Source organism: Dermatophagoides pteronyssinus, unplaced genomic scaffold (genome assembly GCF_027571235.1).
Source record: "Dermatophagoides pteronyssinus isolate colony J.1.1.1.1 unplaced genomic scaffold, Derpt_VIB-CSIC_2022.12 sq0007, whole genome shotgun sequence".
Classification (NCBI taxonomy): domain Eukaryota; kingdom Metazoa; phylum Arthropoda; class Arachnida; order Sarcoptiformes; family Pyroglyphidae; genus Dermatophagoides; species Dermatophagoides pteronyssinus.
Window position 1 is genome coordinate 2,668,472 of NW_027461531.1, and position 23,148 is coordinate 2,691,619.

General features: G+C 30.1%; 12 protein-coding genes across 12 annotated transcripts; 6 read left to right on the forward strand and 6 right to left on the reverse strand.

Moving 5' to 3' along the window:
- Positions 1 to 496: 496 nt before the first annotated feature.
- LOC113793520 (mitochondrial potassium channel ATP-binding subunit-like) lies at positions 497 to 3,160 on the reverse strand. Its single transcript, XM_027343569.2, has 5 exons — positions 3,032 to 3,160; positions 2,629 to 2,962; positions 2,027 to 2,575; positions 1,877 to 1,962; positions 497 to 1,827 (listed from the first exon to the last, which is right to left on the reverse strand). Exons 1-5 carry the CDS (start codon positions 3,055 to 3,057, stop codon positions 699 to 701), a joined length of 2,124 nt encoding a protein of 707 aa, XP_027199370.2. The 5' UTR covers positions 3,058 to 3,160; the 3' UTR covers positions 497 to 698.
- Positions 3,134 to 4,706, forward strand: LOC113793529 (trafficking protein particle complex subunit 13). Its single transcript, XM_027343579.2, has 4 exons — positions 3,134 to 3,262; positions 3,337 to 3,694; positions 3,759 to 4,301; positions 4,373 to 4,706. The coding sequence occupies exons 1-4, from the start codon at positions 3,226 to 3,228 to the stop codon at positions 4,608 to 4,610; spliced, it is 1,176 nt and encodes a 391-aa protein (XP_027199380.1). The 5' UTR covers positions 3,134 to 3,225; the 3' UTR covers positions 4,611 to 4,706.
- LOC113793539 (small glutamine-rich tetratricopeptide repeat-containing protein beta-like) lies at positions 4,632 to 5,880 on the reverse strand. The gene is made up of 4 exons (XM_027343591.2): positions 5,739 to 5,880; positions 5,081 to 5,687; positions 4,901 to 5,020; positions 4,632 to 4,838 (listed from the first exon to the last, which is right to left on the reverse strand). The coding sequence occupies exons 1-4, from the start codon at positions 5,851 to 5,853 to the stop codon at positions 4,718 to 4,720; spliced, it is 963 nt and encodes a 320-aa protein (XP_027199392.1). The 5' UTR covers positions 5,854 to 5,880; the 3' UTR covers positions 4,632 to 4,717.
- Positions 5,881 to 5,953: 73 nt separating this feature from the next.
- On the forward strand, positions 5,954 to 7,171 carry LOC113793550 (surfeit locus protein 1-like). Its single transcript, XM_027343601.2, has 4 exons — positions 5,954 to 6,247; positions 6,308 to 6,450; positions 6,509 to 6,803; positions 6,861 to 7,171. The coding sequence occupies exons 1-4, from the start codon at positions 6,065 to 6,067 to the stop codon at positions 7,131 to 7,133; spliced, it is 894 nt and encodes a 297-aa protein (XP_027199402.2). The 5' UTR covers positions 5,954 to 6,064; the 3' UTR covers positions 7,134 to 7,171.
- Positions 6,884 to 7,769, reverse strand: Coq4 (Coenzyme Q4). Its single transcript, XM_075820562.1, has 2 exons — positions 7,620 to 7,769; positions 6,884 to 7,560 (listed from the first exon to the last, which is right to left on the reverse strand). Exons 1-2 carry the CDS (start codon positions 7,767 to 7,769, stop codon positions 7,159 to 7,161), a joined length of 552 nt encoding a protein of 183 aa, XP_075676677.1. The 3' UTR covers positions 6,884 to 7,158.
- A 491-nt stretch (positions 7,770 to 8,260) lies between these two features.
- Positions 8,261 to 10,826, forward strand: LOC113793509 (uncharacterized). The gene is given in 2 exon segments (XM_027343558.2): positions 8,261 to 9,525; positions 9,527 to 10,826. Coding segments are annotated over 2 exon segments (2,328 nt in total). The 5' UTR covers positions 8,261 to 8,325; the 3' UTR covers positions 10,655 to 10,826.
- On the forward strand, positions 10,788 to 14,375 carry dlt (codanin-1 like protein dlt). Its single transcript, XM_075820552.1, has one exon. It carries the CDS (start codon positions 10,791 to 10,793, stop codon positions 14,217 to 14,219), a length of 3,429 nt encoding a protein of 1,142 aa, XP_075676667.1. The 5' UTR covers positions 10,788 to 10,790; the 3' UTR covers positions 14,220 to 14,375.
- On the reverse strand, positions 14,249 to 16,269 carry LOC113793453 (E3 ubiquitin-protein ligase RFWD3-like). Its single transcript, XM_027343498.2, is given in 3 exon segments — positions 14,249 to 14,657; positions 14,719 to 15,423; positions 15,425 to 16,269. Coding segments are annotated over 3 exon segments (1,791 nt in total). The 5' UTR covers positions 16,190 to 16,269; the 3' UTR covers positions 14,249 to 14,336.
- A 136-nt stretch (positions 16,270 to 16,405) lies between these two features.
- Positions 16,406 to 17,863, reverse strand: LOC113793481 (uncharacterized). Its single transcript, XM_027343529.2, has 2 exons — positions 17,732 to 17,863; positions 16,406 to 17,632 (listed from the first exon to the last, which is right to left on the reverse strand). Exon 2 carries the CDS (start codon positions 17,591 to 17,593, stop codon positions 16,916 to 16,918), a length of 678 nt encoding a protein of 225 aa, XP_027199330.2. The 5' UTR covers positions 17,594 to 17,632; positions 17,732 to 17,863; the 3' UTR covers positions 16,406 to 16,915.
- Positions 16,432 to 16,808, forward strand: LOC113793846 (uncharacterized). Its single transcript, XM_027343926.2, has one exon. It carries the CDS (start codon positions 16,432 to 16,434, stop codon positions 16,765 to 16,767), a length of 336 nt encoding a protein of 111 aa, XP_027199727.2. The 3' UTR covers positions 16,768 to 16,808.
- On the forward strand, positions 17,811 to 21,636 carry LOC113793463 (deoxynucleotidyltransferase terminal-interacting protein 1). The gene is made up of 3 exons (XM_027343508.2): positions 17,811 to 17,923; positions 17,979 to 18,703; positions 18,758 to 21,636. The coding sequence occupies exons 1-3, from the start codon at positions 17,920 to 17,922 to the stop codon at positions 19,274 to 19,276; spliced, it is 1,248 nt and encodes a 415-aa protein (XP_027199309.2). The 5' UTR covers positions 17,811 to 17,919; the 3' UTR covers positions 19,277 to 21,636.
- Positions 19,289 to 21,615, reverse strand: LOC113793471 (uncharacterized). The gene is made up of 2 exons (XM_027343518.2): positions 20,742 to 21,615; positions 19,289 to 20,214 (listed from the first exon to the last, which is right to left on the reverse strand). Exons 1-2 carry the CDS (start codon positions 21,613 to 21,615, stop codon positions 20,030 to 20,032), a joined length of 1,059 nt encoding a protein of 352 aa, XP_027199319.2. The 3' UTR covers positions 19,289 to 20,029.
- Positions 21,637 to 23,148: the final 1,512 nt, after the last annotated feature.

Consider the following 23,148-nt stretch of genomic DNA (forward strand, 5'->3'; position numbering starts at 1 on the left):
GACCATTATTATTTTTAGGTCATTCAAAATAAAAATCCAGTGTTTTGTTTTTTTTTGACATTATTTAGCAACCTTTATCTATGTTCTGTTTTTCTTTGTTCAGAAAAAAACGTACAACTATTATTCCAATAATAAATCATTTTTTTTGCTTAAAAAATGATAACAATAATAATAATCATGTAGGGTTAGATTGAAGAATGAAAGTGTAACATTTTGCTATCAATTTGGAAAAAACCCTCGAATCAACAAAAAAAAAAAAATGACAACAATTAGAGCGGAAATAGATCACGTAATTAGAATATGACAAACCAAGCGAATTTTAGGATTGATTTTCGTTATTTTTTTCCACAAAAAATTGTACAGCAGATTAATATCTTGGATTGAGAAAAAATTTCATCCATTTGATCGATTTTGGAATGATAAAGAGGATTATCATTATTCATGTATCAACGATAATCCAATTGGAATTAAAAATATTTGAACAAATACAATAATATTGGTGAAAATTACAAATTTATTTTTCAATCACAATTTTTAATTGAACAAAAATACAAATTAAACAAACAAACAAACAAAGATAGACTAAAAATAAATAATCAACGGAATAAACTTTTTGTTACAAATCCGATTTGTAGATATTGCTCAACTATTGTATAGAAAAAAATAATGCATTGCAAAATTGTATAATCAAATAGGAATCATTCATCTAATAAATCATCAATCAAAAAATCGTCAATAATTATTCGTATTCGTTTATCAATATTTTTCTTTTTAGCTCGATTAATTAATTGAAAATATTTGGCACGATTCTGTAAAAGTTGTTCATGTGTCCCTTGTTCGACGATTCGTCCGGATTCTAGTACAACAATATGATCACAATGTTCAATCGTGCTTAAACGATGTGCAATGACCAATACAGTACGATCTTTCATTACATTATCCAATGCTTCTTTAACTAATAATTCGGATTCCGAATCCAACGCACTTGTAGCTTCATCTAGTATCAATATTTTTGGATTTTTAATTATCGCTCTTGCAATGGCAATACGTTGTCTTTGACCTCCCGATAATGCTGTACCTTGTTGACCTACAATTGTATCATATTCATTTGGAAATTCCATTATGAAATCATGTGCATTAGCAATTTTAGCCGCAGCAATCACCTCATCATCAGTAGCATTTGGATTACCAAACAAAATATTCTCTTTGATTGATGTACAGAACAGCACTGGTTCCTGAGAAATGTATCCAATCAGATCTTTTCGCAACCATTTTTTATCCAAATCTTTCATGTTAATCCCATCTAACGTGATTGATCCGGATTCAATATCATATAGCGATTCGACCAGCATAGCTATGGTAGATTTTCCACTACCCGATGAACCACATAATGCAGTAATTTTTCCAGCATCTAGTTTAAGATTGAATTTCTTTAAAACAATATATTCTGGTCGTTTCGGGTATTTGAATGTAACATTTGTGAATTGGATATCACCCGTAACATTTGGCAATATTTGTCCACCAATATCAGGAGAAGGAATGGCCAGATAGAAGCATATTTTCTGTAATGCTGATGTTGTTTTTATATAATGTCCATATAGCATGGACAATTGAAATAGAGAACGTTGAACAGTTTGTGTAGTGGCCAAAAAGGCCATCAGATTACCAGCGGTCATTCTGCCGCCAAGAAGATTATAGCCACCAAAAAGTAATGTAACCATAACAATACCATTTATTGCTAAATTTGTTAAGCCTTGAAATATTGAAAAACCTAAAGAAAATTTTTGATTCAAATGATCAAATTTGAGTAGTTCATCGAGAAATTTACTACCAAATTAAAAATTAGAAAAAAGTAAATAATTATGAAATAACTCACTTTTCAAGAATTTGTTCAATGCTCAACATTTTAACCGTTCGAATATTGTTCATTGATTCAAATGCTACATTCGTAATATTTGCAATCTAATGAATTGAAATAGAAAATTAGAATGAATCGAGTAGATTCGATTGATGGAGAAAAAATTACCTGATTATGCAATCGATGTGAAAGTTTTCGTAATCGTGATCCAATTTGTGTACCAACGACAACCATTGTAGGCAAAACAACGACATTAATCAAAATGGTCATTTCAGGAGATATTTTAAACAATGTATAAACACAACCTAAAACTTGAGCCATATTCTTGATACTCAACGAAATCATTTGTTTGAATGAACTTTTAAATTCAAGCACATCGTTCGATATAGCACTAAGAACATTGCCACTATTATTGAGATCATAAAATTTAATCTCGAAGCTTAAAAATTTGGAAAATAAATCGAATCTTATTCGATTAGCAGTTCGTTCGGCCATAACAAACAATGAATAAAGATAAAGACAAGAAAAAATTGATTGTGATAGATAATCCAATAACAAATTCTTTGCCGGTTCTTTGACCAATTCAATAAATTCTTTAATAAAATCTTCCGACGATTTTGTAAGTGTTCCCGATTTTAATGTTTCTTGAATGACGTTCATCAGGTTTCCCAATTCAAGATTAATTTGAATATTATAATACGCGGACATCAAAGCGCACTACGGGAGAAAAAAAATGGCAAAAACGGAATCAACCATTTTTTTATACTAACCGGAATCGAGAAAAGAAACCAAAGAATATCTGGTTTGAGGAATTCATATAATTTTGACCAAATCGATATTCGTTGATTATGGTCTCGATTTTTGGAATGATTTTCTGATTCATCAAAGATTCGATTAATGCTATCCTGCTCAAAACTTTGACAAATTGCTTTCCATCGAAAACTATCAATGGCTAAATAAAGAAATCCAGTGGTTGTAATACCACCACACATTAATGTCAATCCATTTTTTTTGATGATATGTTTAATTGGTGGCCGTTTGGTTCCGATTTTTGTCAAGGATGAATACCAATGAATCAATGGCCTATTCAGTATGAAACGATTTCTATGAAAAAGAATCAAGAAATTTTAACAAGAATCATTCGATTTTATTTATTATCTTTAAAATATTTACATTCTAAGAATTTTAGTTGTAATCATTTCAAATGAATAAATTTATAAGATAAAGAAAATCGAGATCCAAAACAAAAACAAATATTACACATGGATTTATATCCCTGGATATTCTGCGTTTGGAGACACCTTGCGGATCATCTGTTGGTTTGACAACATTTGCAAATTTCAAGTCATCAATGGATAAATTGAAAAATGGAAATTAAACCCGAAAATTTATTATCAGTTCGAGGTTTGTCTTTTGAAATGTTTTTTTCTTTTGTTTCAAAAATATAAATCTAATAATTAAATTATCATTATAAACAGTTGGACGTGTTGTATCTCGAAAAACAGATGTAAGCAGCTTTATAACAGCCGATGAATATAATCATTATTTTAGCAATCCAACTATTGACAATCTAATTCTTCCTGATCAATATAAAAATGATTGGATTATTGTTCCAAATCAATACAAAACAATATATCTTGGAGAAATATTTTCTTTTTTTATCAATTGTACAAATGATTCGATACAAGAATTAATGACAAATGTTTCGGTTCGAATCGATATGCAAATCAATAATCGAGCTATCGTTTTAAAAGAATTGAACATCGAAAAGCTAGATGCTAAAGCTAGTCTTGACGAGATACTTAGCTATGAAATCAAAGAACCTCATATTCACGTGTAAGTAGGATATTTAGTATTTATTATATCACATAATTTGTTTTTTTTCTATCGTTTACATTAGATTAATTTGTACTTTGAGTTTTGATCTTCCCGATCATGAAAGGCAATCGTGTCGAAAATTTTTTCAATTTCAGATTTCCAAACCTATTGATGTAAAGACTAAATTTTACTACACAGAATGTGATGAAATTTATTTGGAAGCAATGTTTCAAAATTCGACTAATCTACCCATACAATTGAAAAGTGTTCAATTTGATAGTGTTAATTTTGATGTCACATCATTGAATTTTAATATCGAACATAAAGATCAATGGATATTTGGCGAAATTAATCGCTTGAATCCAAGTGAATCTCGGCAATATTTGTTTGTATTAACACCCAAGAAAGACATACGTTTTAATCCTTCGATTTTGAAATCAATCAACACTATTGGTAAATTGGACATTATATGGTATTCAGGCATTGGAGAAAAAGGACACATTCAAACGTCACAATTGGAACGAAACGCCACAGTCGATAATATAAAAGTTTATATTGAAGACATTCCAACACAGACTAAATTGAAAGAGATATTTAAAATTAAATTCAGAATCATCAATTTTAGGTGAGATGCATCGCTACTAAACATTTTATTTGAATTTTTTTTTTTCTTTTTTTAAAAAAACGATCATACAGTTCAAAAACAGTAGAGCCATTGGTCAATTTTGTCAATGATGAAAATCAGAATATACTGTGGCTAGGATTATCGAGTAAAAATTTGGGTGAATTGAAACAATCACAATCGATTGAAGTACAGATGAATCTTTATCCAGTTAAAATTGGATTATTCAGCATACCGGTTATAAAAATAACCGATTTAATAACACAAAAATTCATTGAATTCAAAGATTTAGCATCGGTTGATATTATTTGACAGAATGGCATTATTTGTGAATTGTTGTTGGAAAAGAAATAAATTTTGAACTTTAATTTATGAATTAAAAAAATGATATTTTCTCAATCAATCAAAGACCAGTAATTTTAATTTTCCTGTTTATCAGGATTTTCATCTTCTTTATCTTTTTTAGCTTCCATTGCGCTTCGAAGTTGTTCCATTAATTCAGGATTAGCTTGACGAATTTGATCGGCAAATTGTTGACCACTAATAAAAATTAATATGTAAGAATTTATCTCAGTATAATTTTTTTTACTATTCAAACTCACACTTGCAAAAATGATTCCATTGGATTAGACGAAGCAGTTCCATCAGCAGCAGTTTGATCACTAGTTTGATCACTTGGCTGTTGTCCCATACCACCCATCGAACCCAACATCTGTGAAAACCTAGAAATGTAGAAATTCATTCAATAAAATTTATAATGAACTAGAAAAAAACAATCATACATATTCTGCATATTTGGATTGGACATAATTTGAGAGGCAAAATTCATCAATTGCGGATTGTTGAAAAGATTACCGAATCCCATATTAGAGAATTGAGCCTGTTCCTCTTGAAGTTTTTCCTCAGCCAAACGAAGATTATTTTTGTTACTTTCACTTGGATCTAATTCAACAGCTTTTTTATAACAATCTCTGGCACGTTGATGATCTTTTAAATTGACATAGGCCAAACCCATTCGACAATAAGCTTTACTATAATTTGGATCTTTTCGAATAGCCACTTTACAATCTTCTATTGCAGCCACATGGTTTTCCAATTTACTGTGAGCAGCGGCACGATTACAATAATAGATTGGATTCGCATCATCCAACTCAATGGCTTTGGTATAGGTTTCCAAAGCTTCTTGATATTTACCACTTTTCATTAATTCATTACCTTCATTTTTCAATTCATTTGCTTTTGTTTTATCTTCTTCAGATACAACTTTTTGGGAATCCTGTTTTTCACATTTCATATAATCGGAAAATATTTCCATCATTGGCTTTTTCGAATGCAATGTTCCATCCACTGGATTAATACTATAAGCCGTCTCCAAACATTGAATGGCAACTTGATTTACAATTATTAAATTTAATTGATATATCAAATGAAAATACATACCTTCAATACTTTCTTTCGAATCGGCCGATAATTCATCATTGTTCAATTCTTCCGAAAGAAATTGCATAAATGATGCAACGAATCGAGTTTTCATATTGGAATTTAAATTGGACATTTCTTTTTAAAATTTCAATCTTTTATTTTTGGAATTACAGTTGTTTGAAAAAAAATTATAAGTGTGATAAGACGAAAGTCGTTGAATGATCAATCAAAAATAAAATTCATGCATGCCATATGATGCAAGAAAAGGCCGTCCATCAATGATAGGACCAAAATTAAAATCACTCTGAAAACGAAATTGTTTTTGATGAACAAAATCAAAAAGAATGAATACATTATTGTTAAATTGTCGATCACTTACCGGAAAAATTATTCAGATTCATATAGTTTCTACTTTTAAGCCATCAGTAAATCATGTTCAATTTTATCGTTATTTTAATACAAAAAATAAACCACCAACCAACAACTATAAAAGACAGAATTGGACCATTATGGATAATATGATCAATGTTTGTTTTAAATTTGAATAGACTTTGAAATCTTAAGGCATATCATTTTTTCATGTTTAGGCAGCTCGTAATATCTGGATAGTGCCATTAACATTAGCCATTCACGCCGGAATAAAGCAATATCAAAACGATTCGCAAAATCCTGATTCAATTTTGACGATCGAAAATTTGGATAAAATTCCACCTGTAGATTTACCTAATGAGTAATTTTCCATTAATCTTTTACTGTAATGTTAACGAAATTTGTTTGTTCTATTTCAGGCCTGAAGAAATACAAAAACTAATGTATCGAAAGGTCAAATTACGTGGATATTTTGAACATGATAAAGAATTTCTTCTCTCACAAAGAACGAATGTTCAATTTTCCGATGCCCTTGTATCTCCATTGAATCGATCTGGCTATTATGTATTGACACCATTCGTGCTGGAAAATGGTCGCCGTGTTCTAGTCAATCGTGGTTGGGTTTCGGAATACCGTAAAAAACCCGAATCAAGAGAGTCTGGACAAGTACAGGGTACTGTTGAATTGGATGCCTATGTAACATTTAATGAAAAAGTTCGTTCTTGTTTTGTGATTGACAAAAATTTGATTGAAATTTTGTTTTTTAAACAGATGGATTTAGTCACCAAGATGCGTACAATGTCCTGCAAATATTTTTATTTGTTTCGTTCGGAAATGTTAGATAATAACTTGGATATGGATAAACTAGCTGAGAAACTTCAAGTAGAACCATTCGCCTTATTTGTTGCGGACAAAAAAAGTACTCACAAAATGGGTCCAATTGGTGGCCAAATATCTTTCAAAAGTGATTATGATGTTTTTCAACAATATCAAAAAGTTTTCAGTTATTTATTGTTAGCGTTGGTTATGTATATCATATTTTAATGCTATTTCATTATTAATAATTCATTCATACATGTGATCGTATTTTACCAATTTTCGGTGGTTTCGGAATATTCAATTCTTTTCTCAAATCTTCAAAGTCCTGTTCAAAACGTTCTTCGTAATAGATGCACATGAATTTTTTGGCTTGATGACCACATTGCAATGCCCATGGAAGACCTTGGTTCAAGTATATCTGTCTAGCTTTAGGATTCAGTTTAATAGCACCAAATAAACCACCAAACCAACATAATGGTAATCCAGTTTGTATGGCTTCTACCCATTTAACAAGAACTTCTCCCAACATATTCGTGGGCATCGAAAGAATGCAATGTACAATATCATGTACTTCACGATAACGTTGACATACATATGCCAATTCTGGATCATCAACAAATCGAACCTGTTTTCGTGAATCTGGTGTAATTTTCTTTTTTTAAGCAACAGAAACAATGAGTTACAGAATCCGAAAATTTGCAAGAAACTTACATTGACTCTCAAAAAATCGTAGTAATTATAACCAAAAGTATTAGGTGGTAGTTGACCCAATGCTTCTAGATCAATGGTCGTCGAATGAATTCTCGGCTGATCACGGATGATACGTTGTCCTTCTGGATTTTTAAGCATTTCAGCGTACATTTGTCGTAATGCATAATAACCAGTTGTTTCGCCGAATGTAGCAACTGCATCTGTAATCAAAAATTAAAATTATATTTACCATTAAAAAAATCAACGATTTTCATTAAAATTACCATCACGATATGGATCATTAAGAGCGGCTAATGCAGAACCGACTGACAATAATGTTCTTTGTATCGGAGATAAAAGGATATGACCATCATACAAGGGCAGTTGGTCGATATTATCATCATCTTTTTTGGAAGAAATATCTGATTCATCATATTGTTGTTGTTGGTCATTGCTATACAATCTTTGAGTTCCAAAAAAACATCGTCTATAAATCGTATTTCCTAAACTAATTTTGGACAATTGTTTGAATTATGTTCAGTCTTAACATTTTTTTTGTTTGGAAAATAAAAATCTCTTTTTTTAAAAGACAATTCTGAACTCTTCGAACGACCAATGTATCGATTGTAGACAATCGATTAAAATCGAATCATTTTGATATATTTTGAAACGCAATTGAAATCTTGCATCCACGATAACATGGTTGTGGTTCGATGAAGAAATAAAAATGCTGATTTTCGATTTGTTTATTCTTTATTTACTTGCAACAATATTTTTCCTTCTAGTCTTTTCATTCTATTCATCAATTCGAAAATATTTTGAAATATTGTATGATGAAAATTGTTTCGGTTTATCAACTTTATTCGATTATAGCCGTAATGTTTATCGAAATTCCAATGATCAATTAAACAAATGGATCAAGAAACTGAGTTACAAATGTTTTCAAAACATTCGATTTGATCCATTCCGTTATTGGTCTTACTGTGATCATTATTTCGATTTCGATGCGAAAAATTCCAAAGATTACTCGGATGATCAAAATATAAAATTGGAAATCAACAAATTGTCTGAAGTCATCTGTGTTAATTTTATTGATTTCTGGTATGATTGCATTCAATCTTCATTGCCTCGAGAAGGTGAAAATTTTCGAAAACTAATTAAGAAAAATCTTAATGAAGCAATCTATAATTTTTATCTGCTGACGCAACAAAAGCTGTGTAATGATTCAAGTTTTGCAATACAAATTTTCGATAAACTCAATGATTGTCTAAAGAAGAGACGCCATTACAGACATCATAAAGATTTCGATGACATTGAACAACAAATCTTTTCACAAGTTTTGGATGATATTTTAATTCGAGTCTTACCAAAAGATGTAAATTCTTTGATAACCAAATGTGATGATGGACATAATTCTGTTCGTCTTTTTGTTTATAATATCCTTATTTATACAATAATTTTGCCTTCTATTCAAAAAATTACCGATCCTTTTTTTATACTCTACAATTACCTCTATCTATGTTCAACATGTTTTGGTACAATGTCGTTAGAAGATTTTGTTTTTCGGCTTGAAAATAAATCTCGTTCTTCAAATTTAGACTCGACAGATAATCCAGATCAAGACTTTCGACAAGACGAAACCGTTGATCTTCTACATAATGAGCAATCATCTAGTCCGAACGATTGGAGCAAAGGATTTTTCAATGAAATTCGTATTATTCAGGCAAAGATTTCAACATCCAATCCATTTACAAACAATAACATGAATAAATCGGAAAAATCCAAAGTAGATCCTTATATTGATTATATTATTGTCTACAATGTGCTAGTTATCGATGATAAACATCCAGATTGTCAATCTCGTTGGCAATCCTATCAAGTTTCGCGCCGATTCAGTGAATTTCTTTCGTTTCAATATCGTTTGGAGAAAACATCCTGAATATCGTAAATATATGGTACGATTGAAAAGAAAGCCTTCTAGTATCTATTTTCATCCAAATTCATTGTTCAGCCATCTGATTCCGAAAACATCATTTCGTAATAGTTTGAATGCTAACTCAACATTTGTTCAACAGCGACGTGAACATTTATCGGATTTTCTCAATGAATTGGCACGTGTGAAAGTTATCAATGAATCCAAAGAATTTTGTGAATTTCTTGGCTACAAATATAAGACTTTGATCGAAGCCAAACAACTTCTTGTCAAGGGTTTATTGAACGAAGAGAGAACAGAAGGAAAAAAGAAAATTTCAAAATTATCATTACTTAATCTAAATCGAATGAAAGGATATTTTGACATATTTTTACCGGTAAAAGCAAAATTCGGTCAGTTAGCAACTCAAATTGAAAATCTCTATGTCAATCATCAAACGTTGAATAAATTCTCTATCACGCCGATCGAATTTGATGATCCGATGGCGAATGAAATGATCCTGAAAAATAATCTTGAAATATGGCGCAAAACACAACAACCATCGGATCATGATGATGATCAACATTCAAATAAAGAATATTGCGATCCGATTCGTAAAGAAATCAAGCCCGATGAATATTTGCCCCTTTATCAACGAATAACGAACACGATAATATTGTTGATATTTCGAAATGATAGATTTATTTCACTGCAATTTTTAGTCAACAAGATCAGTTGGTTTCTTATGGTTTGGTATGCCAAACTACAAAATAATTTTCGATACAATGAATTTTTTCGTTCTTATATACATTCATTACATCGATATATTAACGGTGATTGTGTTCAACCTTCAAATTTAATGACCTACGAACGTTTTGTTGAATTTTTCAAAGATTCGACAAACGCAAAAGAAATACTACAAAAATATATCGATTTAAACAAAGAACAATATGCTACACATTATCAACAAAAAATTGAAAATGGTAGGATTTATTACAAATTAATCCAGTTTGCATTGAATACAACATTCATTGTAATTGATTATCATGCAAACAACTTGATGACAGCATTCAACAATCAAAAATATAATCGTTTTATTGTCATGAATTTAGCTAAAGTTTTTCGAGATAAAATTAGTGTTTGAATTCTTAAAAAAAACAATGCTATTTCGATCCAAGTAACCAAACATAATACATGTGGACATCGATTCAATTCAACGATTTGTTTTGTTTTCTTTATTTTTTCAAATTAATTGTGATTAAAACAATGAATTTTTAATCATGGAAAAATTATTAAATATTTATATTCAAAATGAATTATCCATTGAAAATATTGAACAATGGTTTCAGGGTCGTCATGATATCATAAATGAAAATGATTTAGATGCGCAGCTTTTTATTTCATATTTCATTGAGAATCTTCATTTATCTTTCAATTGGCTATTGAAACAAAATAAAAACAATGTTGTCATGACCAATAACAACAACCCTTTGATTACGAGTGAAAATTTGAATATTGATGATGATGATGCATTCCCACCTTTGAATATTCAATCACAACAACAAACATTTAAAAAACGTATAAAACCGACATCGATCGATACAAATCATTCTTTTATCAAAACAAACGAAAACTTATTCAAATGTTCAAATGCCAAAAATAATTCAATATCTCCGAAAAATAGTGATTATTTAAAAGAAGAACGTGAAATGTTGAAACAATTCAAGATGAACATGTCAATTAATAATCGTCAAAAATATGACAAGATAAAACAGACAAGAAAAATTGAAAGCGAAAACATTACTGCTATTGTTGTCGAACCGAAATTCGATAGAATATCTACAACAAATAAGGAAATGATTCGAAAACTTCAACAATTATATAGCTTAATATTGATCGATAATTATTGGCCATATCTTTTTGAAGAAATTAAATTCATTGTCGAAGTTATTAGTAAGAAATCTGTGATTGAATCATCCAGCATGATTACTGAATGTGATAATAATCAAATTGTTTGTTTTGATCTAAGAAAACTGTTCGAATCATATCATAATTGTTATTACTTCGGTTGGCTTTCATTTGAGGAAATTGTTATTAAAAAGCATTTTTTCACATGTTTCAATGTGAATGTCATTCATCATCTTATAGATGATCCTTTTCTATTTAAATTTCAAGAATCATCATTTATACGGACAGTTTTAAATAATTTTTTGACACAAAAGCTGCCTTCCTTATCTTTGAATTTTTCGTCCGAAGGCGACAATCTTTTTGTCTCGTTTCAATCGGAAACTGATGGCAAACAAAATTTTCCCGATGGTTATTCATTTTCAATGTTTCGACGACAGCGAGATGAATTTTATCGTTTATTCAAGCGATATAATGAAAATTCTTGGTCAACAATCATATCTACTGATAAAACAATTCGTTCATTGTTTATTGTTGCTATTCAGAATATATTTGCGATGGTGAGAGATGTTGGTAACAGTTTTCATCTAGCCCGGTTATTCGTCGATCAATTATTGAAATCTTGCAACGGTCAACTTTATAGAGATGCTGATTCTATGAAAATTCTAAACGAATCGCTGGAACAGCATCGTGGTATCAAAATCAATCAAGACCGGTTGAATAAACTACAAAATCGTATCATAGAACGAAAACGTCAACCAGAAAATCCGTTAGAACCTGAAAATTTATACAGCGAATACTTTCGCTCAAATGAATTGTTTTTTCGCGATTTCATCTACTATTCAGATTCTCATTCATTCAACGAACAATTACGAATGATATTAAAGTCAAAACTGATTGAAATGACTAGTTGTGTTCACTCGACTATTCTCGCTGAATTATGCACACCAAATGATATTAAAGAAAATTTATCCAATTATTTGATCAAATCCGATTTATTGGCGAAATTTGCTGGATTTTTATCATTTTATTCACTTGAAACAAGACGTAAACTCGAGGAAGAAAGTGATGCATCATTATTTTTCAAACATCAACAAACCCTTAGACAAATTAACCATTCGCCATTGTTTGATATTGAAACTTATCTTGTCAATTCAATGCAAACACATTCATTATTGGTTTCATTGCCATGGGTCATTGAATTTCTTATGTTTATCGATCAGTTTTCTTTCTCTATGGATTGTTATGCTAATGTATTTGCTCTTTTAGTATTGATCTACAAATATTATCTGCCGAATTTGGAAAATTATCGATCAAAATCTACACATGTTCGTATCTTTTTACAGTTATATCTCGAAAAATTGTTTGTCAACAAAAAGATTGATGCATTTGATCGAATTCGACAATTGATAAGAAACAATCATCAACATCCGGAAGATTTTCCTAAGAAATTGTTTTCAAAATTTGTTTCCGATAATCAGTCTAGCGAAGTGAAGAATTTTTTCTTTCTTGATTTCATTTCACCAGAACTTTTAGATTCAAATCTAATTTCGTATTTTTTTCCTTGGTTTTCAAAATCGACTCTCGATATTCTTCGTCATTCGAGTTGCCGGACTGAAATACGTAAAATCACACCCACCACATTGTTGCATGAAAAAAATTCATCTAGTTTATTCACAAAAGCTGCACTGCCTAAAAATGAAAAAGCAATGAACAGTCTTCAGATTCAAATTGAAGAATGTTTCTTTAATCTTCATACTGGTTCGTTACGAAAGTGTATCAATTTCCTAAATGATCGAATTCAAGCCAATTGTATCAAAAAAATTAAAAAAGAAATCTATCCCAAAGCAAATAGAAAATATTTTCAAAATATATCACCTGATGATACTAATGAAATTGAAATACAAAAAATCTGTGATCTAATTCGTGATGATTGTAAGAATTTTATCAAAAAATATTCAACCAATTCGATTGAAACAATGTTTCCATTATTAATTGCTGAAGACGATCTTGATCAAGAAACGATACAATTTATCATTCAACAATTATGTTTGCCCAAAATTTTCAGAAAATGTAATGAATGGATCGACACAAATGTGTCGAATAATTTGATCAGTAACAGACATTCGCATAATGCGGACAATCTAAAAGATGATTTAAACAAAGAACTTCCTGAACTAGAATCGTGTTTGTCGAAATCTAGACAAATTCTTTATGATCTTACTCATGAAAAACTTGAAACATTTAAGCATGATTATGTGATTGAAATTTTACAACAGATGACACTGATGAGCTCATTGAATTCATTTTCTACATCAAATTATCAATTATTTGACGCCATCATTTTAGACTTAATAATGAGCATCGTAACTTTTTCACCATCCACATTTAAAGATAATATTCTTGAAATAGCCATCAATTATTGGACAACCGATCATGTGACAACACATAGAAGACTAATATGTCCTAAGTATTTATATATGATTAATCTGTCCAAATCTCCAGCCGCAAGTTGGTCTAAATGGGAATCATTTTTGCAACGTATGATCCGTTCCAGTGTATACGATTTTTCCATTCTCGAAGAAGATGTCATGGCCGTGTTGAAAAACGAATGGCCACAACCATTACTAACCCGACTTGCTAGCATGCTTCAATCTTTAGTCGATTTTGTCGAAAAAAATAACCTGTTCCGCCATAGTATTTCATTTCCTTCAGAAAGTCATCCAATAAATCATCCACATGTTCGAACTGAAATAATTAATTGGTTGGCTTGGATTTGCAAAAATCAAAACTTGGAAGAATGATTAATCAAATAATCAATGTTTTCAGTGTATTTTCATTGTAAAAAGAAAATTTTATTTATTTATTTTTGTAAATATTTAATAATATTTAATAAAATTAGAAAGAAAGCCATATGATTTTTACAGTTTGTACAGTTTGATTGTGTATTCGCCTAAACAAGAAAATAAACCGCGAGGACTTGAATGATGTCTTGATATTAGGCCAAAATCATAGATCATCATATTGGTTCTGATTGGTTGAGTGAAACGCTTTTTATAATCCCAAATCATAGCTCCTTGTGAATTATCATCTGGAGCGCAAATCAAAATTGAATCATCATCATTTAAATTGGTGAAAATTCGGGATTGTGATAGTTGAACTTGTTGATTACCACTTTCCAGGATATTTATTATATGAGGAACAATATTCGATGATTGGTCGTCATATTCAAAATCTAAAATCTAAAATAAAAAATCAATAATTTGTAGAAATATAATTAAATTATAGATAATAATATCTTACATAATGAGTTGTTCGTTGATGTTTTTGAGATGGTCGAAAAGATATCAATGTATAGCCACTTTTCTTGTCAAAATCACAGGACAATGTTTTGCCTTGCATTGGCAATTTGAAACATTCGTAATTATTGGTGATAAGATTATCTCTGGAAAAATATAACCAAAATGAATCTAAATGCATTGATAGAAGTGCTGTTTTTCGTTGATGATTGTGTGAATATTCAATAACTGACATTGAAGCTACCGGTGTTGGGATGTCAACCGATGTTGGTGTAAAAGTAAATGCTGGTTCACTTGTATGACGACGATCGTACACATCGATTATACTATTTCGATAACCAACACAAGATAGATTATTGTCAGGCATTTTGGCCACACTCCATGGCTCATTTGTTAATTGGATGTTGTCGATGACTGCTTTGTTGAATATAGAAGAATGTTTCATTGTTTTGTCTAATGAAATTGTTACCAGTGTTCCTTCGGAAGAATTGAGAACCATTCCTTTCATAACTTTTGTATGTAAGAAAAAAGCTTCGTTAGTGTTATTTTCTAAATTGAGCATTCTGACACCAAATCCAGGAAACATGGCATTAGGCGCTATATTTGAGTTCAAAATGTTGACCACCAATTGATCAGAAATATGACTGTAGCAAAGATACCGGGAACCTTTTTCTGAAAAAGTAATATCTTTCAGATGAGAAATTTGAAATCGCTTTAGACCGTTTTGATGAGTTAGATGGTATGGTGGATGACTTGAAACGATTGATATCGGTTTTCCCTCCACTTTTATCATGACTGTTAATTAATTTAGCTTTGAGAAAATCATTTTCGATGGTCAATTGTTTATTACATTCGTTAAGTTTTTTAATCTCAGCTCCCATTTGTTCTATTTGTTTTTTATAACATTCAATTTTTTTGATACTTTCATCCAGTTTCCAAGTATCCAAAGGCCTCAGATTTTGTGCATAGATTTTTATGATTTCACGGCGACGAGCAGTTCTGCTACATGTAGGACAACGTTGATTACGTAGTTCTGGTGATAACCATCGTTCAATACAACTTTTTCCAAACAAATGACCACAACGAAGTGTAACAATATGATGAGTATCACTATTCGTGTATTGATCGCCACATATAATACAACAATCGGTTTCGGAATCTAAGAGATCATTGTTTTCAGCATTTGGAATAACATGAGAATTTGAAATTGGCAAGCTTGCTTCATTGTTGACCGCTGAATTAGAGAGAACAGGATTTGATGATTGCTGATTTGAAGTTGTTTCATTTTCAATTATTTCGACAGACGAATCATCATCAAAATCATCATCTTCATTGTCGTTGTCATCGATCTCTTCGGAAGTATTACTGAGTTCATCGGTCATCTCAGCCATATCTTCATCTTCTTCCTCATAACTGTCGGTATCATCATTATATACTTCAATTGCATCATAATCATGATCTGAATGATATGACATATTGATTCATTTGATTTTTCACCAAAATGAGTGAATGTTGGTATGTTCAAATTCATGCATACAACAATCGATTAATCGATTCGATTATTGTAACGTACGAGCAATGTTGACGGAAAAATTTTTTTTTTGGAAATTTCTTGGAAAACTATTTTCTTTGTTGAATGTCTTCGTTTATAATTCAAAAAAAAATTCAGTTTAATAATTCATTTTAATTGATTAATTGATTAACTGATCTTATCGTTATGGTGAGCCCGTTATTTCCATCCTTAACACCACGTTATATTGATGAACATTGGTTCCATTATGATCAATTATTTGAAGAAGATCAAACATTATCAGGATTGGAGAAAGAATATCATAATCTAATATCAGAAATTGAAAATCGTGCCTACAATAATAACCAGGATACGGCAAACATCTATTCAGATGCCGAAGATGATGACGATGATGATGATGATGACGACGATATGGACAATAATGATGATGATGATGTTGATGATAGTGAAGATAGCGATGATAATGATGATGAATTCGAAGATGATATTTTCAATGTTTCCTTACAAGCTAATCATATTTGATAATAAATAAAATGTAAATTTTTTGAATTTTGTAAAAAAAATTTATTTATTTATCATAATTTATTAGAAAAAGATATTCCATGTTTGACAATTTTGAAAGGGAAAAAATTACAAGTTAGAAATTGACGGTATTATTGCGGAATATAAATCATTTTTGTTTGCCAGATGATTTTTTGTTCATCTTTTTTTTCAATTTTTCAGCTTCATTTTTGTAAATTTCTAATTGTTTTATAGCATTCTGATATTTGGTCAATAACGATTGATTGGCGGGCAATTTTTCTGCATATATTTTGATCAATTGTTTTGTTGTGGCTGGTTTTTTACATGTTGGACACTTTCGTTGATCAATTGGCTTTAGCCATTTTTCTATGCAACTATTTCCAAATATATGTCCACATTTTAATGTGACCAGATGATGAGATGAATCCGAATCGCCAAATGGTTCGAAACAAATCGAGCAACGACTACAATGATCTTCGCAGCTATCAATCGATAATGCTGATGATGTTGTTTCGGGTAAAGGCAGACTTTTTCCTAGAATGATAGATGATAAATCTAAAATTGGTGTTGGTCCTGTTTGAAATGATTGTGATGATAATAATGATGTTGATGGTGTTTGAGTTGATAAATTGAGTGCAACATCTTGAACATCAAATGTGGCAGGCGATCGTGATGAAAAATTGTTTTGATAGTTATTAGAAAAACGGCTAACTACTCCGACAAATTCCACATCAGGTGAAGTTGATGGTGGTTGTGTTCTAGGTCGTTTGCCTAGAAAAATGATCTCATCAGTTTCATCATCGATTCTTGATGTTGGTGCCATCATGGCTTATTGATTATTTTTATGAGTGAAATAATTATATTGCTAAATGAATTATTGTTTCAAATAATAACAAGTTCAATTAGAACAAAGAAAAAAATAATAATCGAAATGTTAAAATTGTTCAAAATAAGGCCATGTTACCTTGCTCGGAATGAAAAATCACAACGGATCAGAATCGATTTTATTGAATTCATAGATGGCGTTAGTCAAAAAAATGAAACAATTATTATTTTTTTTGATTTTTGCTCAATTGGATCACTTAACCTCTTCAAGTTTGAAGCGTAAACGTAAAATTTTCCAACTAAATGTAACTGACACTTCAATAGATAATGGGTATGTAATGCTCAGCCTTTTTTATTTTCCTTTATCACATTTTATATCAATTTAGATTTATCCAATACAAACACAATTACGATAAAACCGTTCAATATGCGATATGTATCGTTGGAAAATTTTCCACCTAATGATCGAAAATGTTCGAGTCGAGTTGCAGCAATCAATCGATTCCGTGAAGAATATCCAATAAACTGTCCTTTTAAATCAATCAATTTGTTGCGGCAATTGCTACAGACAAAAATCAATCAAGAGATCGGAGACATCCTACAAAAATATCGTCAAACATTCCTGGAACCAGTATTCAATAATGTTCGTCAAAATCTGCGTAATAATGAATTGGCCAACGATTTAAACATAAATGCTTTCATGCATCAAGTGTTGGATGAAGCTAAAAAAATGTTTCCACTTGATGATAATGATAAAATGTTGGTCAAGCTACGTCAACAGGAACAAGACAATGATTGTGACAAAGAGCGACAACCTAATAGTAATCATTCCAATAATCAACAAATATCGACTGCATCAAATTCTAGCGGACGACCACGTGGCCGACCTAAACTTAATCGTACTGTTTTGAAGACAAAAGCAAAACGAAAACGTAAAACATTTATTATGTCAAGCAATGCTACCCAAAACTTGGTGATAGCTAACAATGATGATATGGCAGCAACAACAAACTCTTCAGCTAATTCCACATTGAAAAATGCGAACAAAAATAAATTGATCGATGATAATGAAAGCAAATGGGATCCATCCCGATTATCAACTAAAACATTGGTTTGTTTTATAAAATGTTTTTTTTTAATTTTATTATCTTATTCTCTTAAACAGTTTGTGTTAGGCTCAAAGGCAAATAAAGCATTAGGATTTGGTGCAGCTAGAGGTCGATTATATTCAAAACATTCAAATCTATTTCGTTATATCGGTGATCACGAGGACAAAGAATGGTTGCATAAAAATCAATTGATGCCCACTACTGGTGGCAAAGCATATCTACTAGTCAGAGATGATATAATCGAGTTATTGAACTCAGATGAATATCGTGAAACACCCGGTGTTGATGTTGATGAAATGGGCGAAGGTTTCACTGTACCACAATCAATGATTGATAAGATATCTACTAGTATGATACGAACGACAAATATTTCGATCAAACAATCATATAAATCGGCTATGAATGATCAAAGAATTAAAGTTCATCCTGAATCAATGGTTATCAATCGATCGGAAATCGATGCATACGATGAAACTGGCCATTTATTTGACAATGATGACAACGTCGATGATGATGATGATAACTTTGATTACGAGAATGATGATGAACAGGATAAGGACTTTACAATCGATTAAAACAAAATGGCATTGGTTATTTCAATTTTATTTAATTTTTTTTTAAATTTTTTCCTATAGTATTATTAATGTGACAAATCATGTGTAATAATTATTTCATGTAATATATTAGATAATATTTTTAAAGACAAACAATAATAAGAAACAAAAAAAAATGTGCAAATTTAAATTCGATCCTTTGATTAAATATTTTTGTCGACAATTTTGATAATCACAAACAAACAAACAAAAAAATTTATAATTCAATGTCAAAGGCAAATCGGGAAGCTTATTTTTAAATCCTTTTTCGTTGTTTTTTTCCGCTGTTGTCGAAATAGACATCTAAGTTTTTTTTTGCAAAAAAAAAACATTCTATTTTTTCAAAAAAAATGTTTATATTCAAAATTCCAATTGAATGAGCAATTAGTAGAATTTTATCTATTCAAGAAATATGACAGTGTAGTTGTTTATATGATAAAGTCTTTAGGCTATGATTATTAATCGCACTACAAACACTAATTAATAAATGAGTATGCAATATATTATTATATTTGTGTATAAGTTGATCCTGTATTTCATTAGAAGTTGACGTAGTTGATCAATTGAATATTATTAATTTTATATTTATATAAACAGTTTGCTATTTGTTTTCTGTTTCACAGGAACACATTTTATATGATATATTTTTATCATTGTTAATGGATGATGTTATCGATGATGATAATGATGGACAGGTTAGATTCGTAATTTATTTTTGTTTTTCAATTGTTTTAATTAACAATTATTTCGATTATGATAGATACCATTGATATGGATAAACATTTTTTTCTGTCTTATGATCGGGCCATTTCGTTGTTGTATGTTTTTATTCTGTCGTTGATATTGTTTTTTAGTAATCTGTTTTTTATTCTTTCGATAATCATTTTTATCATTTGAATCGATTATTGTTGCAATCAATGCTATTTGTAATGTAATTTTTTAGAGGAAAATTGAAAAAAAAGACAAAAAAAGAAATTGTATTATTAATTTGAAAACGATAAAGAAAAAAAACTTGTAATATAAAAAATGTTCAATGCCATATCAAGAACACTTAATTCGTGGTTCTTATTTATAGAAGAAGATAGGCGCATCAATGTTACCATGAATAGAAAATAAATATATCCTCACTGGAAGAAAAGAGCATCTTTCAAGGATTCTCTTTTCTATTCGCTCGTTTTATATATTTTATTTTAGGCAATAACTAATTGTCAAATTACAGTTTTTTTCTCTGCAGAAAAAAAAATTTCATTATGGCAATATGGCGCCAAAAAAAAAATCAGCTGCTAAACTACGTAGCAAATCAATCGAAGTGATCATTGGAAAAAAATTTTTCCGTTGAGCTTATGCAGCAACAATGACCCAAAAAATAAAAAATTACGTGATGATGGCTAAATTTTTCCTTCCTTGTCCTATCAAATGATTATTTGAATTATTATTATTTACAAACCTTTATTATTGTTTCCATTCAATTGGGCCAATGGAACATTGTTAAATGTTTGCGATGATGATGATGATGATGATGAACCTGTACCATTCGATTTAGATTTTTTATTATTGTTGTTGCCACCATTTTCTTTATTGTTTTTCAATGATTGTTGAATTCTAGCCAGAATAATTTTTCGTTGTTCAGCTTTATTCATTGATGACAATGATTGCTTGATTGCGGCCGAATTAACGATTGAACATGATGGTCGTTGAACAGTAGCCAATGTAATCGGATTAGGTTTTTTAACAAACAAATTATCAAAAACACTCATCGATGGATGTTCAATCAATAGGTTTTCCATTTCTTCGGTCTTTTCATCATCATCATCATTATCATTATCATTAGCTATTGATTTTTCATGATGATTTTTACGTTTACCTGGTTTAAAACATTCCGGTGGATCAACTAACCATTTTTCATTCTTATTGTTTTTGAACGTTTTTATGGCAGTCGGATTTTTATTATTGCTATTTGATGCAATAGTTATATTGGGCAGTTTTGATTTTACCTTTTTTTCTTGATTCTTATTCTTTGCTTTAGCATGATCGATAAGAATCCAATCATTTTCAATATTGGTCAATGAACAATTTGATTCGGAATCATTTTCATAACAACCAGATGATGATGATGATGTTGTTGTTGATGATAATGTTGTCGATGGATTTTCTAGTTGTTTATTATTACAATTGTTATTATTATTATTATTATTCGATTGTTGTTGTAATGATAAAGCCGTTGAATTTTCAAGTGTTTGATTATTTTCGTTGTCGTTAGAATTATTAGAATTTTCAAGTGATCTTCCTACGCCAAAAACATACTGAGCGAATGTAAACATTTCTTTTTATTCCAGGACACAGTAGTCAAGTGAAGTGAAGTGAAGAATTCAAAATTCCAAATAATTTTTGTTGGTGATAATTGAAAGAATTTGTAGATAAATATAATGGATGAGAATTTTGATTTTTGATGTATACAAAGAGAGAAAACAATAATTATTTACAACAAAAAAAAAATTTAAAGACAATCAGAGAAAATTAAAATAAGAATAATAAATTAATGATTCGAATGTCAAAGTCAAATTTTCTATTTTATATGTACAGTTTGAATTGAAAATCTAAACAAAATTCTGAATGAATGAATGAATGAATGACGATTGAAGACGACGAATTTATATAATTGTCAATCTGGATGGAAATATACTTTTCAAAACAAACAGAAAAAATTTATAAATAAAATATGTATAAATCGGTTGGTGGGTTAATACACGAATGGATTGTTGTTGTTATCGTTGTTTATATATTTGACAGAAACAAACCAAACCAAATCAAATAAGTAGGTGTTGAATGATGATGATGATAATGAAATATGGAACAAAATAAAGAGAGAGAGGGAAAACACAACTACAAAATCATTTGTCAATCAATGGATGTTGATAAACAGAAAGGATATATTTTGTACGTGTATATTAAATGGATTTCGTTATTTTGTTTTTAATTATAGAAATTTATTTAAAAAAAACTGATAGCAGAAAACACAACCGAAAAAAAGTATCTATTGAAGAAAAAAAAGAGAAATCATCCACAAAAAGAACAACAAAAACAAAACAAAAAAAATTTCAATTCAAATTGGAGAAAAAGAAGGTGGAGGACAAAACGAAATGGTTCACTGCGTCATATATATAAATGATCAACAAACATCCACCATTATAACAACAATGTTAACGACAATCTCAATACAAGTTTTTTTTTGCTATATCCAGTTGTCGTCATTGTTGTTGTTGTTGTTGGTTCCAGCCAGTTCTTTTTTCCCATATAGCTATCATATATAAATGTATGAATGGTAAGCTATATATAATTGATGAATGTTGGAAAGAAGAATAGCAACAACAACAACAACAACAAAAAATCCAGTTATAAAATGGGCAGGGGATACTTTTTTCTCTTTTGCTTTTTACTATTCTATATAGAGAAAATCGACGTTTCGAAACAAAAGTCAGTTGATTTTGTTGTTGTTGAAACATTTAAATCACACAAAGTTTGATGACATTGTTTTTTTCCTCTCTCTCTCTCTCTCTCTCTCTTAGTTCCTTTTTATCATCATCATTATTATCCCAACAACAACAACAACAACAAAAATCGATAATTTTTTTATCAAAATATTCCAAAACAACAAATTAATCAATTAAATCAATGATTATGATGATGATGAATTTAGGAATTACATTACACACACACAGAATAAGAGTTGAAAAAAGAAATCTGATTTCATTTTGTTGAATATAATAAGAATATACAAGGTGCCTTTGTCATTGAATAATTCGCTGATGATGATGATGACGAAATGAAAATTTTTCACATATAGTTAGGTGTTT

Excerpts from the sequence above, each read along its gene's own strand:
- LOC113793520 (XM_027343569.2), bottom strand. The coding sequence starts at position 3,057 with ATGATTACAACTAAAATTCTTAGAAT. Across the intron at positions 2,963-3,031 it reads ACAACTAAAATTCTTAGAAT|AAATCGTTTCATACTGAATA; the intron begins GTAAATATTTTA and ends TCTTTTTCATAG. Across the intron at positions 2,576-2,628 it reads GGTTTCTTTTCTCGATTCCG|TGCGCTTTGATGTCCGCGTA; the intron begins GTTAGTATAAAA and ends TTTCTCCCGTAG.
- LOC113793529 (XM_027343579.2), top strand. The coding sequence starts at position 3,226 with ATGGAAATTAAACCCGAAAATTTATTATCAGTTCGAG. Across the intron at positions 3,263-3,336 it reads AAATTTATTATCAGTTCGAG|TTGGACGTGTTGTATCTCGA; the intron begins GTTTGTCTTTTG and ends CATTATAAACAG. Across the intron at positions 4,302-4,372 it reads TTCAGAATCATCAATTTTAG|TTCAAAAACAGTAGAGCCAT; the intron begins GTGAGATGCATC and ends ACGATCATACAG.
- LOC113793539 (XM_027343591.2), bottom strand. The coding sequence starts at position 5,853 with ATGTCCAATTTAAATTCCAATATGAAAACTCGATTCGTTGCATCATTT. Across the intron at positions 5,688-5,738 it reads TTCGAAAGAAAGTATTGAAG|TTGCCATTCAATGTTTGGAG; the intron begins GTATGTATTTTC and ends TTGTAAATCAAG. Across the intron at positions 4,839-4,900 it reads ATGGAATCATTTTTGCAAGT|TGGTCAACAATTTGCCGATC; the intron begins GTGAGTTTGAAT and ends AATTTTTATTAG.
- LOC113793550 (XM_027343601.2), top strand. The coding sequence starts at position 6,065 with ATGAATACATTATTGTTAAATTGTCGATCACTTACCGGAAAAATTATT. Across the intron at positions 6,248-6,307 it reads TTATGGATAATATGATCAAT|GCAGCTCGTAATATCTGGAT; the intron begins GTTTGTTTTAAA and ends TTTCATGTTTAG. Across the intron at positions 6,804-6,860 it reads ATGTAACATTTAATGAAAAA|ATGGATTTAGTCACCAAGAT; the intron begins GTTCGTTCTTGT and ends TTTTTTAAACAG.
- Coq4 (XM_075820562.1), bottom strand. The coding sequence starts at position 7,769 with ATGTACGCTGAAATGCTTAAAAATCCAGAAGGACAACGTATCATCCGT. Across the intron at positions 7,561-7,619 it reads ACGATTTTTTGAGAGTCAAT|AAAATTACACCAGATTCACG; the intron begins GTAAGTTTCTTG and ends GCTTAAAAAAAG.
- dlt (XM_075820552.1), top strand. The coding sequence starts at position 10,791 with ATGGAAAAATTATTAAATATTTATATTCAAAATGAATTATCCATTGAA.
- LOC113793846 (XM_027343926.2), top strand. The coding sequence starts at position 16,432 with ATGGTGAGCCCGTTATTTCCATCCTTAACACCACGTTATATTGATGAA.
- LOC113793481 (XM_027343529.2), bottom strand. The coding sequence starts at position 17,593 with ATGATGGCACCAACATCAAGAATCGATGATGAAACTGATGAGATCATT.
- LOC113793463 (XM_027343508.2), top strand. Across the intron at positions 18,704-18,757 it reads GATTATCAACTAAAACATTG|TTTGTGTTAGGCTCAAAGGC; the intron begins GTTTGTTTTATA and ends TCTCTTAAACAG.
- LOC113793471 (XM_027343518.2), bottom strand. The coding sequence starts at position 21,615 with ATGTTTACATTCGCTCAGTATGTTTTTGGCGTAGGAAGATCACTTGAA. Across the intron at positions 20,215-20,741 it reads GAATGGAAACAATAATAAAG|CATTGATTGCAACAATAATC; the intron begins GTTTGTAAATAA and ends CATTACAAATAG.